Below are 14,359 nucleotides of genomic sequence, written 5' to 3'. Positions count from 1 at the left end.
TCTGGTTCATAGTAGGTGAGTGGAGGTAAGTGGGCACCTAAATAAGGCAATAAACATAGCAATTAAGACACTACAGTATCAAGACAGATCAAGGTGTGAACTCTGAGCCCATTATTTCCTACTCAGAGTAATACATGTCAGATCACAATAGCAGTGGTCTTTGAAAAATCAGAGAAAACTGAAGAAAATCCCTAAAGGCTAGAGACATTAAAAAAGAAGAGGTGAATTTCTAGAACTACAAATCAAAGAGCCTGATTTCACACCCTAGGATAATTCTACATCATATTATCAGTGTATCATCATAAGCACATAGAAAATAATATTGGGATAACCAAAGGCACAGATGATTTTATTAACAAAAAATATTATCATAGTAATCTAAATTCTAAATTTTCACAGTATGTGTAAGAAATGCTGCTTGTGTGTCTCGATTTTTTTAAAAGTAAACATTCCATGACATTAATTCAAACGAATTATGAAATACAGGATAATGACTGAAGGTTAAACAACTGTACTCAGAGAGTATTTATTATTACCTTGGGGTCAGTATAAAAGAGGCTTCACAGTACCAGTTTTCCTCTTTGGTTTTATCTTTTTTAGCATTTCTTACCATTGATTTGAAGGAAAGTACAGGAAAAACAAGCGCTTAACATATTTGCAAATAAACACAAAGCTTGGAGAGACCACACAATATCTCATGTGATAATAGAATTTAAACTCAGTTATCTTGATAGACCTAAAATGTAATTCCTGATTAGGTTAAAATGTAAGTTGTATGCTCTCCAGTAGTGTGATTTGGCTTTTTTAACACATACACACACACACACACACCCAAAAACAAACAAAAACCCAACTCCTAATACTCGGATATCCATTTATTCAGAAAAATCCGCAGCATTTACACAGAGCTGAACTACATGCTACTCTTAAAGAATGACAGTCAGAAATCATAGTAGTAGAGACAGACTGAGACAGCCAGCTAGTAGGAGGTAGTGTGGAAACTATGTCACTGAAGGAGAGTTGGGGTGTCTGGGATATTTAACCTGAAGCAGTCTCTCTTAACATAGGTTCAGTGAGATAATTAAGCCCTTAAGGTAGTACTGTATGTGCTAAATTAAGTTCTCTCCTATGCATCTACCACTGTGCTAGCTATTCTGTCCTTACGAGAATTTAGAAAACAGTCACTCCAATCAGCTTGCACAGATTTAGTTCTCCCATGGTATCTCAAAAATATAAACCAAAAGCCATCAGTGAAAAACCCATCTCTCTGTGGCCATAGCTATATTTTCTGTTAAATGTAATAAACATAGCTACTTTTGCTCTCAGGACTTAAATGAAAATAAGTAACGACAGTGAAAGTGATACTCTTGACACTATTGAATAGGTTTTCTGACAGTTTCACTAGTTAGGAGACTTTATTTTCAAAAGAAAAATGATACTCAGTGTTTACAGAAGTTGTATCTTTTGGGAATGGCCACATTTTATAGCTGTTTCTCATAATCCTGCAAAAGAGTATCAATACTACATAGCCTTGTAATTTTTAGTTCTCTTTCTTTTTTTTAGATGGAGTTTCACGTTTGTCACCCAGGCTGGAGCACAATGGCGCGATCCTGGCTCACCTCCACGTCTGCCTCCCAGGTTCAAGCGATCCTCCTCAGCCTCCAGAGTAGCTGGAACTACAGGCACGCACCACCAAACCTGGCTTTTTTTTTTTTTTTTTACCTGTATTTTTCATAGAGATGGGGTTTCACCATGTCGGCCAGGATGGTCTTGAACTCCTGACCTCAGGTGATCTGCCCACCTCAGCCTCCCTAACTGCTGGGATTCCAGGCGTGAGCCATCGTGCCTGGCCAATACCATATTTTCTTTATCAGGTCGTTGATTGATGCGTATTTGGGTTGGTTCCGTATTTTTACAATTGCAAATTGTGCTGCTATAAACATGTGTGCACCAGTATCTTTTTCTTATAATGACTTCTTTTTCTCTGGATAGACACCTAAGTAGTGGGACTGCTGGATCAAATGGTAGATTTAGTTCTTTAAGGAATTTCCACACTGTTTTCCATAGTGGTTGTACTAGTTTACATTTCCACTGACAGTGAAAAAGTGTTCCCTTTTCACTGCATCCACACCAACATCTATTATTTTTTTTGACTATGGCCATTCTTACAGGAGTAAGGTGGTATCGCTTTGTGGTTTTGATTTACATTTCCCTGATAATTAGTGACGTTATTTTTCCATGTTTGTTGGCACTCTGTACATCTTCTTTTGACAATTGTCTATTCATGTCCTTAGCCCACTTTTTGATGGGATTCTTTATTTTCTTGCTGATTTGTTTGAGTTCCTTGTAGATTCTGGATATTACTCCTTTGTTAGGTGTATAGATTGCAAGGATTTTCTCCTACTCTGTGAGTTGTTAATGCTGCTGATTGTTTTCTTTCTTTTTTATTTTATTTTATTTATTTATTTTTTTGAGATGGAGTCTTGCTCTATCGCCCAGGCTGGAGTGCAGTGGCACAATCTCGGCTCACCACAATCTCCACCTCCCGGATTCAAGTCATTCTCCTGCCTCAGCCTCCCAAGTAGCTGGGATTACAGGCGCGTGCAACCACGCCTGGCTAATTTTTGTATTTTGAGTAGAGATGGGGTTTCACCATGTTGGCCAGGCTGGTCTTGAACTCCTGACTTTAAGTGAAATCTGCCCACCTCCCAAAGTGCTGGGATTACAGGCATGAGCCACCATGCCCAGCTTTTGCTGACTGTTTTCTTTTGCTGTGCAGAAGCTTTTCAGTTTAATTAAGTCCCATCTATTTATCTTTGTTCTTGTTGCATTTGCTTTTGAATTCTTGGTCATGAAGTCTTTGCCTAAGCCAATTGTCTAGAAGGGTTTTTCTGATGTTATTTTCTAGAATCTCTATGGTTTCAGATCTTAGACTTAAGTCTTTGATCCTCCTTGAGTTGATTTTTGTATAAGGTGAGAAATGACGATACAGTGTCATTCTTCTACATGTGGCTTGCCAATTATCCCAGCACCATTTGTTGAACAGGGTGTCCTTTCCCCACTGTTTTTGTTTGCTTTGTCAAAGATCAGTTGGTTTTAAGTATCTGGCCTTATTTCTGGGTTCTATTTCTGTTCCATTGCTTTATATGCCTATTTTTATACCAGTACTATGTGCTGTTTTGGTGACTATGGCCTTGTAGTATAGTTTGAAGTCAGGTAATGTGATGCCTCCAGAATTTTTCTTTTTGCTTAGTCTTGCTTTGGCTCTGCAGGTTCCTTTTTGGTTCCATATAAATTTCAGAATTTTTTTTCTAATTCTGTTAAGAATGATGGCGGTATTTTGATGAGAATTGCACTGAATTTGTAGATTGCTTTTGGCAGTATGGTCATTTTTGCACCATTGATTCTACCCATCCATGAGCATGGGATGTGTTTCTAATTATGTCGTCTATGACTTCTTTCATCTGTGTTTTGTAGCTTTCCTTGTAGAGGTCTTTCACCTCCTTGGTTAGGTACACTCCTAGCTATTTTACTGTTCTTCTGCAGCTATTGTGAAAGGGAATGAGTTCTTGATTTGATGCTCAACTTGGTCGCTGTTAGTGTATAGCAGAACTACTGATTTGTGTACATTAATTTTGTATCCTGAAACTTTGCTAAATCCATTTACCAGTTCTAGGAGCTTTTTGAATGAGTCTTTAGGGTTTTCTTTTTTTTTTTTTTTTTTTGAGGCAGAGTCTCGCTCTGTAGCCCGGGCTGGAGTGCAGTGGCCGGATCTCAGCTCACTGCAAGCTCCGCCTCCCAGGTTTACGCCATTCTCCTGCCTCAGCCTCCCGAGTAGCTGGGACTACAGGCGCCTGCCACCTCGCCCGGCTAGTTTTTTGTATTTTTTAGTAGAGACGGGGTTTCACGGTGTTCGCCAGGATGGTCTCGATCTCCTGACCTCGTGATCCACCCGTCTCGGCCTCCCAAAGTGCTGGGATTACAGGCTTGAGCCACCGCGCCCGGCCGTCTTTAGGGTTTTCTAAGCATGCGATCATATCATCAGCAAACAGTGACAGTCTGACTTCCTCTTTACTGATTTGGATGCCCTTTAATTCTTTCTCATGTCTGATGTCTCAGGCTAGAACTTCCAGTACTATTTTGAATAGAAGTGGTGAAAGTGGGCATTCTTGTCGTGTTCTAGTTCTCAGGGGGAATGCTTTCAAGTTTTCCCATTCAGTAAAATGTTGGATGTGGGTTTGTCATATATAGCTTCTATTACCTTAAGGTATATCCCTTCTATGCTGATGTTGCTGAGAGTTTTAATCATAAAAGGATGCTGGATTTTGTCAAATGCTTTTTCTGCATCTATTGAGGTGATCATGTGATATTTGTTTTTAATTCTGTTTATGTGGTGTATTACATTTACTGACTTAGGTATGTTAATAACACCATCCATGCACCCCTGGTATGAAACCCACCTGATCATGGTGGATCATCTCTTTGATATGCTGTTGGATTTGGTTTGCTCATATTTTGTTGAGGACTTTTGCACCTATGCTCATCAGGGATATTGGTCTGTAGTTTTCGTTGTTACGTCCTTCCCTGGTTTTGGTATGAGGGTGACACTGGCTTCAGAAAACGATTTAGGAAGGATTGCCTCTTTTGGAATAGCATCAATAGGACTGGTACCAATTCGTCCTTGAATGTTTGATAGAATTCAGCTGTGAATCTATCATGGACTTTTTATTTGTTGGCAATTTAAAAATTATCATTTTAATCTTGCTGCTTGTTATTGGTCTGTTCAAAGATTCTGTATCTTCCTACTTTAATCTAGGAAGGTTGGATATTTCCAGGAACTTATCCATCTCCTCTAGGTTTTCTAGTTTATGCGTGTAAAGGTGTTCGTATTAGCTTTGGATAATCTTTTGTATTTCTGTACTATCATTTGTAATATCTCCCATTTCATTTCTAATTGAGCATATATGGTCTCTTCTTGATGAATCTTGTTAATGGTCTATCAATGTTATTTATTTTTTCAAAGAACCAGTTTTTTGTTTCATTTATCTTTCTAGTTTTTTTTTAAAATTTTGGTTTCAATTTCATTTAGTTCTGCTCTGATGTTTATGATTTCTTTTCTTCTGCTGGGTTTGGGTTTGGATGGTTCTTGTTTCTCCAGTTCCATGAGGTATGGCCTTAGATTGTCTATTTGTGCTCTTTCAGACTTTCTGATGTAGACATTTAATGCTATGAACTTTCCTCTTAGCACTACTTTTGCTGTATCCCAGAGGTTTTGATAGGTTGTGCCACTATTATCATTCAGTTCAAAGAATTTTTCAATTTCTATCTTGATTTCCTTGTTGACCCAATGATCATTCAGGAGCAGGTTATTTAATTTCCATGTCTGCATGGTTTTGTGGCTTCCTTTTGGAGTTCATTTCCAATTTTATTCCACTGTGATCTGAGAGAGTACTTGATATATGTTAGGTTTTATTAAATTTACTGAGACTTGTTGAGCAGCCTATCATATGGTCTATATTGGAGAACATTTCATGTGCTGATGAATAGAATGCATATTCTGCAGTTGTTCGGTAGACTATTCTGTAAATATCTGTCAAGTCCATTTGTTATAGGGTATAGTTTAGGTCCATTGTTTCTTTGTTGACTGTCTGTTTTGATGATCGGTCTAGTGATGTCAGTGGAGTATTAAAGTCCCCCACTATTATTGTGTTGCTATCTCATTTCTTAGGTCTAGTAGTCACTGTTTTATAAATTTGGGAGCTCCAGTGTTAGGAGCATATATATTTAGAACTGTGATATTTTCCTGTTGGACTAGTCCTTTTATCATTATATAATGGCCCTCTTTGTTTTTTCTAACTGCTATTGCTTTAAGGTTTGTTTTGTCTGATATAAAAATAGTGATCCCTGCTCACTTTTGGTGTCCATTTGCATAGAATATCTTTTTCTACTCCTTTACCTAAAGTTTCTGTGAGTCCTTACGTGTTAGGTGAGTCTACTGAAGACAGCAGAAACTTGGTTGGTGAATTCTTATCCATTCTTCCATTCTGTATCCTTTAAGTGGAGCATTTAGGCCATTTACATTTAATGTTAGTATTGAGATGTGAGGCACTATTTTATTCCTCATGCTATTTGTTGCCTGAATACCTTTTTTTTTTTCTTTTTAAACTGTATTATTGTTACACAGGTCTTGTAAGATTTGTGGTTTAAGGAGGTTATATTTTGGAGTATTTCAAGAATTTCTTTCAAGATTTAGAGCTCCTTTTAGCAGTTCTTGTAGTGCTGGCTTGGTGGTGGTGAATTCTCTCAGAATTTATATGTCTGGAAAATACTGTATATCCTCCTTCATTTATGAAGCCTAGTTTCACTGGATACAAAATTCTTGGCTGATAATTGCTTTAAGGAGGCTAAAAATAGAACCCCAATCCCTTCTAGCTTTGTAGGGTTTCACTAAGAAATCTGCTGTTAATCTGATATGTGTTTCCTTTATAGGCTACCTAATGCTTTTGCCTCATAGCTCTGAAGATTCTTTCCTTCATCTTGACTTTAGATAAAGTGATGATTATGTGCCTAGGTGATAATCTTTTTGTGATGTGCCAGGTGTTCTTTAAGCTTCTTGTATTTGTATGTCCAGATCTCTTGCAAGGCTGGGAAAGTTTTCCTCAATTATTCCCTCAAATATAGTTTCTAAACTTTAAGATTTCTCTTCTTCCTCAGGAACACCAACTATTCTCAGGTTTGGAAATTTAACACAGTCCCAAACTTCTTGGAGGCTTTGTTCATTTAAAAAGAATTTTTTTTCTTTGTCTTTGATGGATTGGGTTAATTTCAAAAGCCTTGTCTTCAAGCGCTAAAGTTCTTCTGTTTGTTTGATTCTATTGCTGAGACTTTCCAGTGCATTTTGCATTTCTCTAAGTGTGTCCTTGATTTCTAGAAGTTGTGATTGTTTTTACCTATTTCACTAAAGAATTTTCCTTTCATATTCTATCTCACGTTTTTAATTTAAGTTGGACTTCACCTTTCTCTGGTGCCTCCTTAATTAGCTTAACAATCAACCTTCTGACTTCTTTTTCTGGCAATTCATAGATTTTGTCTTGGTTTGCCATCCATTGCTGGTAAGCTAGTATATTTTGGGGGTGTTAAATAACCTTGTTTTGTCATATTACCAGAATTGTTTTTCTGGTTCTTTCTCACTTGGGTGGACTATGTCAGAGGGAAGATCTGGGATTCAAGGACTACTGTTTAAATTACTTTGTCCCACAGGGTGTTCCCTTGATGTGGTGTTAGCCCACTTCCCGTAGGAATGGGGACTGCTGAGAGCCAAACTGTAGTGATTGTTTTTGCTCTTCTGGGTCTAGTCACCCACTGGAGCTACTAGGCTTCGGGCTGGTACTGGGGAATGTCTGTAAAGAGTCCTGTGATGTGATCTGTCTTCAGGTCCCACAGCTGTGGATACTAGCGCCTGCTCCAGTGGAGGTAGCAGGGGAATGAAGTAGACTCTGAGGGTTCTTGGTTGTGTTTCTGTTTAGTGATTTGTCTTGTAATTTTTTGATTGAAGAGTAGAATTAAGAAACTTACTAGGATTATTTGCTTTCTAACCTACAACTTGCCCTTAAATTCAGGCTGAGCACATAGTTTTTAAAAATTAGGAATTAAGTCTCTGGCAGAATTTGCTGTCTTCCTCTAATGTTAATTTTTCTTTAGTAATTTTTGGTCTGTTTTACAATTTCTGCAAATATATAAATTGTATCTTCTTACCACTTAATCTCTTAAAAATCCATTATTTTAATAGCCACAATCCCAAGAGTCTTAATACAAATTGTGTAGGTAATGTAGGCTAACATTAATCTTTTCGGATAACAGTAATGTTTATCTTAACTGCTTTTATTTAAAGAAACATCTTTATGGAGGTTTAACCACAAAATTAATAACATTACAATGGAATTTCAGAATTCAAAGTATTTTGGCTAATATATCTTAGTTTTTATAATTCCTAGACTTGTCCAACATCGCGCAGCTGAAAAGTTTCACGTAATAACTGAAGCCAGTGTCTCCAAATCTAAGTTCCATAAGTTCATAAGCTATAGCACATCAAGGACCCAGTTCAGAGTTAGGTTGTGTGTTCAGTTGCACCCACTGTCCCCTCCCTTCTTCTCCTAACTAGGAGGCTATAGCTAATAGATTGTCTCTGTTAACTACAGGGTTTGTAATCCTTCCCATTCACATTTCACCTTTATGTCTCCTCACTTGCCCAGCTCTTGCTCTGGGTTCAAGATGTAGCTCACAATGAGGAATACAGAAAAGGACAAAGAGACAGAAGCTCTGTAGTTTGTCCTCAGGCGCTAGTTAGAGTTCCCTTTCCTCCTCCCAAACTACATAGTCCCCAGTAGCTACACTTAGGAGTTCCTTTCTTAACCTCACAATTTGAATAACTAAAGAAATACTAGATGAACATAAACTTATACTATCACATACTTTTGTATTTTAAATTATTTTTTAAGCTTTGCAACAAGCTACAACTACTGTAAAGTATGTAAAAGAGGTGCTTTGGACACAATGCATTTTAGAAAAGCACTGAATACACATTATAAAGTAAAATAACAGAAAAAAAACAAAGAAGATCCAGGTTTTGTCCCATCTTAACAGCTGAGTAGTTTTTCATGAATCATTAACTATATAGTTTCCTCAAGACATCTATCCCACAAAGATGTCCTCAGGACTAAAAGATATGAAAAATATAAAAATATCTTGCAAATAGTGAACATTTTCTAAAAATGTCAGTTATCTTGACAAGCAAACAATATACAGGGCTGTAAACAAGAAGGAACTGTTCTTCCTTGTAATCCCTCTCAAACATTTTAAAGTTATATATTTATACCTGGTAAAATATGCAATCAAGTAATGGTTTTGAAGTTAATTTCAGTGTTTAGCTAAGTAACATTTCAATTAATTATTATACATTGATGAGATTATTTCTTGATCACAATTAGTGTAACTTTTGTAACAGACTATTGTAAACAGGTAGAGAAAAACCCTGAGGAAGATTATGTAGGACAGAAAAATGATCTCTCTTGTAGAAGAGACAGAGATAGGGTTTTCTATTCTCTGCTATTTCAGACTGCAAGAGGCCTTATAAACAAAAGAAATGAAACAATTAACTTGTTTTGTACAAATTCTAAAGTAAAATGACCAGTTGAGGTATCTCAGTAGCTTTTCTTTCTTTTGAAAACATAGAATTTGCATATGGATTCACAGGTATGCCTATTTAATGTTTTCATATACAATATATTTACTAAGAGAAATTTCATACCTCACTACAAGATGCAACTGCTCTGTGTAAAGGTGTCAACCATTTGCTGTCTTTGGCATTAACTCTAGCTCCTGCAACAAGAAGAAAAAAATAAATTGAAATATTGTACATAAAATATTTTTAATAAATCTCCTGAAATAGTAGTTATATATAATCCAAATTGGATAAATGACAATTGAAAAATAACTTTATTTTTTATACTTTCTGCTGATAAAATTACCCTTAGAATATAAAACAAAATTAGCCTTTTAAATTGATATAATTATCCAATAAAGTCTTAGTTTTTTTGTTTAAAACAAAATAAACATCATTTTATATATACGTTAGAAAAGCCACCTTTATACAGAGCGTATTCAAGGTAAAAATCAGACCCGATTTTAGAATGCGTGTTAAAAAAACCAAATAAATAAATGAATATACGAATATACTTAGAGATAAAATGTAGACTATTTTAAAGTATTCATTACATTTCTTTACTAATGAATATACCATGCCATAAGGTAAGATAGTTCAAAATAGTTCTCCAGCCATGATTAAAAACACATTAGTACTGTAAAGTTATTGTATAAGATAGAAACAATGGTTATAGACTTAGAAAAATAATTGAGAAAGAAATGAACCAACTCCTGTCTTTCTAGGTTATACCTAAAGTTTAAGAAAGAAATTTTCTTAAATCCATTTTGTACAGTTGTTTAAAAATCATTAAGTCAGTGGACAAAAATTAACCTTAATAGAATGCAAACACATTTTAAGAAAAAAAAAATTTACATTATTTGAGGACAGAATAATTTATCTCCCATATTAAATCCACTGATTTAGTATTCAAATCCTAATCAAATAAAAGCAGCACATGCATGTAGGATAATTCTACTAATATATCTAAGTAGAGAAGAAACAGCCCTGGTTCTTGGAAGTATAGAACTGGCTGATAGATCCTATCCTATAAGCAATCCTAGATTTATATCCCAAATCCTAAATCACTCATTTCTAAATGATGAAATACAGGTACAGAAAACAGCCCAACATCAGAGTCAACTATAACAGAAACAAAGCTTCACACTTCCTAATGCTTACATTATTTCTAGGTTTTGAGTGTGAGGAGTCAGGGAATCAAGTGCAGTGACTTCAAGTAACGTCTTCAATTTACTAGCTCCGGGTCCCTAAGTAGTTGTGTGATCCCTCTGAACCCAAGTTTCTTCATCTATATAACAGATTTAATAGTACTTTGTTATAAAAATTAACATAATAAATGTACCTAGTACATAATAGCAAATATGTTAGAGGTAGACGTTAAAGCCTTGAAAATGAGAGAAAATAAAATGAAAGAGAGGTGTTAAGAAACATCCACAAATGTAGTAGTTGAGATGCTGAGAGTAGCTGAGTTCTTTGTGGGCAGTGACAGTGAGGACACAAAGAATCAAGGGCCAATTAGAGAGCTTTGAACAATGCTCAGAGTTAGGCTATGGGAGAAGGAAAGGAAGACAGTAAATAAAGAACCAGCTAGACAGCATGACATACCCATGTAATAAACATTTGGGTAACTATCTGCCAGGCACTGTGGAACCCAAGATGGTTACAACACAAACTGCCTAATCCCAGTAATGCCAACGTTTGTTTTGGGTATAAGACGGAATGTAGAAAGTACACACATTTGAAATGTTTGCCAGCTGGAAGCTGGACCCCTAGAGATAGTGAAGGAGTGACACAGAAGCTAGTGTCCTTGGTTTTCCCACTTATCTGCTTAGGACTTCAACGGTTCTCTTTAAGCACTGTGCCTCTTTCTACAGGTTTATATTTATGTGCATATGCTATCTATACACAGTAGAACGGAAAACTCTGGCAGTAAGGCCCAAATGGTATCAACCCAGACACCCAGTACAGACGGTATCCTGAATTAACAAAGGCAAAGAAGAAACGAGGTCTCACGAAGGATGTTGAGAAGTCTGATTCAAAGTATTAATTAGCAGGAGATAGAAGGGCATGGGGCTCATGACTGTAATCCTAGCACTTTTGGGAGGCTGAGGTGGGCAGATTCCTTAAAGTCAGGAGTTCAAGACCAGCCTGGCCAACATGGTGAAACCCTGTCTCTATTAAAAATACAAAAATTAGCCAGATGTGGTGGCCCATGCACACCCGTAATCCTAGCTACTTGGGAAGCTGAGGTAGGAATCACTTGAACCTGGGAGGAAGAGGTTGCAGTGAGCTGAGAATGAGCCACGTACTCTAGCGGGCAAGACAGTGAGACACCGTCTCAAAAAACGGAAGGTGGCTGGCACAAAAAACTGAGGAGACTCTATTTGCTAACAAAGATCTGAAAACAAAAAGTAAAAAAGCAGTAATTGTATGACTAATACGCTTTACTTTTATGTAGAAAAAGGAAGAGATAATTATTTTTATCTTATCACACAATGGCCCCCCCCTTGTTTCACTTTTCACAGCTTGTTACCCAATCAACCATGGCCTGAAAATATTAAATGGAAAATTCCAGAAATAAATAATTCATAAATTTTAAATTTCTCACTGTTCCGAGTAACATGATGAAATATGGCACCATCCTGCTCCATCCACCCAAGATATGAATCATCCCTTTGTCCATCGTATCTTGCATATGCTATCCACCCATTCCTTAAGGGACCCTCTCGATTATCAGATTGACTATCATGGTATCACAATGCTTGGGTTCAAGTAACACTTACATTACTTAATAATGGCCCCAAGGTGCAAGAGTAGTGATGCTGGAAATTTGAGTATGCCAAAAGAAACAGTAAAATACTTCCTTTTAATGAAAAGGTGTTAAGTTCTCAATAAAAAACAAATCATGCTGAGGCTGCTAAGATCTACAGTAAGAACAAATCTTCTACCTGAAATTCTTAAGAGGGAAAAAGAAACCTGTGCATAGTATATAGGGTTCAGTACTATCTGAGGTTTCAGGCATCTACTTGGGGGTCTTGGAACATACCTCTTCAAAAGGGGGAATTACTGCATTTACTTAATATGCACAAAGAAACCGTACAGGAATGCTAAGATATTAATAAGAGGGGGTGCTTATATGTTTGTGTTGGTGATGGGGGGCACATTGAAAACTGGGCATATGGCAGGTACTAGGGTAGTAATGCAACTTTACTCTATATTGTATCTTTAAATATGTATATATTGGCCGGGTACAGTGGCTCACGCCTCTAATCCCAGTACTTTGGGAGGTCGAGGTGGGTGAATCTCTGACCTGAGGTCAGGAGTTCAAGACCAGTCTGGCCAACATGGTAAAACCCTGTCTCTACTAAAATTACAAAAAAAAAATTAGCTCGGCATGGTGGCGGGCAACTGTAATCCAAGCTACTTGGGAGGGTGAGGCAGGAGAATCGTTTGAACCCAGGAGGTGGAGGTTGCAGTGAGCCTAGACCGTGCCATTGCACTCCAGCTTGGTCAAAAAGAGGGAAACTATGTCTCCAAAAAAAAAAAAAAAGAAAAAAAAAAGAAAAAAAAAAAAAGCATATATTTACTAATTTTTAAGCAAAACTGAATATTACCTATTCAAAAAATTAGATATATTTAAGAGAGAAGAAAAGGAATAATCACAGAAAACATTCCAAGAATTTGGTTGGTTTCAGGTGCAAAGAAAAAAAATAGAAAAGTAATTAGGAATAGGGTGAAGATAGATTTTTCTCTCTTTTGGATATGGGTTATTAAATATACAACTGCATGAAGATTTAATGGTGTATTTGGGAGACTAAAGTAAAAAATGCTGCTGGTCTTATTGTGTCATTTTAAGTTACAATAATTAGTCTTTCTCTTTATTTGTAATAAAATTCATTTATCAAAACACATAATTACAAAAAAGAATCTCCAATGGCTAACTGAGGATTTATCATACTGCTACCTGTTACTGATTAAAAATGTGGCTTCTTTTGATTCCAAAGATATGTTTATCTTCAGAAATACCAGCACAATGGGATCATACTTTTTCTCAGAAGACAGTTATCTAATCGTTTATTAAATCATGCGGCCGGGCGCAGTGGCTCATGCCTGTAATCCCAGCACTCTGGGAGGCCAAGACGGGAGGATCACCTGAGGTTGGGAGTTCCAGACCAGCCTAACCAACATGGAGAAACCCCGTCTCTACTAAAAATACAAAATTAGCCGGGTGTGGTGATGCACATCTGTAATCCCAACTACTCGGGAGGCTGAGACGAGAATTGCTTGAACCCAGGAGGCAGAGACTGCAGTGAGCCAAGATCGTGCCATTGCACTCCAGCCTGGGCAACAAGAGCAAAACTCCGTCTCAAAAAGAAAAAAACAAAAAAAAAATCATGCATTTCTTCTAAGAGCCTAATCAAATGTTTTTAATTCCTTGGAAAATAAAGGTCAACTATGAGAAATCAGGGCCATATCTGAGGGCACCAATGAAACAATATTTCCCCAGCCACATTAGTTAACTAATATGTGGTTTATAATATAAACAGATAAATATGACACAGTAATGCACACTACAAGAGCAGCAGTTGGCTGTGTTCCTGTAAAATGAAAAATAGTATAAAAGCAACAAACATAGCAGCACACTTCAGATAATTCAGATTCCCAGAGCTCATGTCAGTGGGCTGTATAAAGGTAAACAGTTCTGTTCCACACAGAACACTCCAAAGTTATCTATATATTCATATATACATTAAACGACAAATTCATTCTAGAAACGGAAAAGATGTTTTCAGAATATAGTTAACTAGTTCAATAGCTAGTTGGAGTATTAAACACCAGCCACAACAGCTAATGATGAGGATGGAGAGGCAGGGGAAGTAGGGAGAAATCACACCCACTTAAAACAAAAAACAGTCTTTGTAGAGAGAAATAAAACCAAATGTTGTTAACAGCCTCTGGTGGCATAATCACATGCCCTCTACATGGCAGAAGATAGTATTTGTGGTTTATAAGGATGACCTTAGGTAACCAAGAGAAGATTAATTTCTTATTTCCTACTCATTAAGACAAAAAAGAATATAAAATAGCAGTCCCATGTCATTTGTTGAGGTTAGGTTACTGGCAGAGCCTGTGGTGCGA

At 36.8% G+C, this 14,359-nt stretch overlaps 1 protein-coding gene across 18 annotated transcripts in view; it reads right to left on the bottom strand.

Annotated features, from left to right (window-relative positions):
• LOC105490410 (ankyrin repeat domain 28) overlaps positions 1-14,359 on the bottom strand; it is a 190,659-nt gene that overhangs the window by 72,544 nt on the left and 103,756 nt on the right. For 12 of the 18 annotated variants that reach the window (XR_011619668.1, XR_003020022.2, XM_011755990.3 and 9 more), the window contains one exon: positions 9,308-9,378. The exons of the other annotated variants lie outside the window; for them this stretch is intronic. Coding sequence is in view for 7 of the 12 variants with exons in the window: in XM_011755990.3 (XP_011754292.1) it covers positions 9,308-9,378 (71 nt within the window). In the remaining 5 variants the exon portion in view is untranslated. The remainder of the gene's footprint in view (positions 1-9,307; positions 9,379-14,359) is intronic. 18 annotated transcript variants of the gene reach the window in all.

This window comes from Macaca nemestrina, chromosome 2, assembly GCF_043159975.1.
Source record: "Macaca nemestrina isolate mMacNem1 chromosome 2, mMacNem.hap1, whole genome shotgun sequence".
NCBI classification, from domain to species: domain Eukaryota; kingdom Metazoa; phylum Chordata; class Mammalia; order Primates; family Cercopithecidae; genus Macaca; species Macaca nemestrina.
The sequence above is the reverse complement of the archived record's forward strand: the minus strand, read 5'-3'. Positions and strand labels throughout refer to the sequence as shown.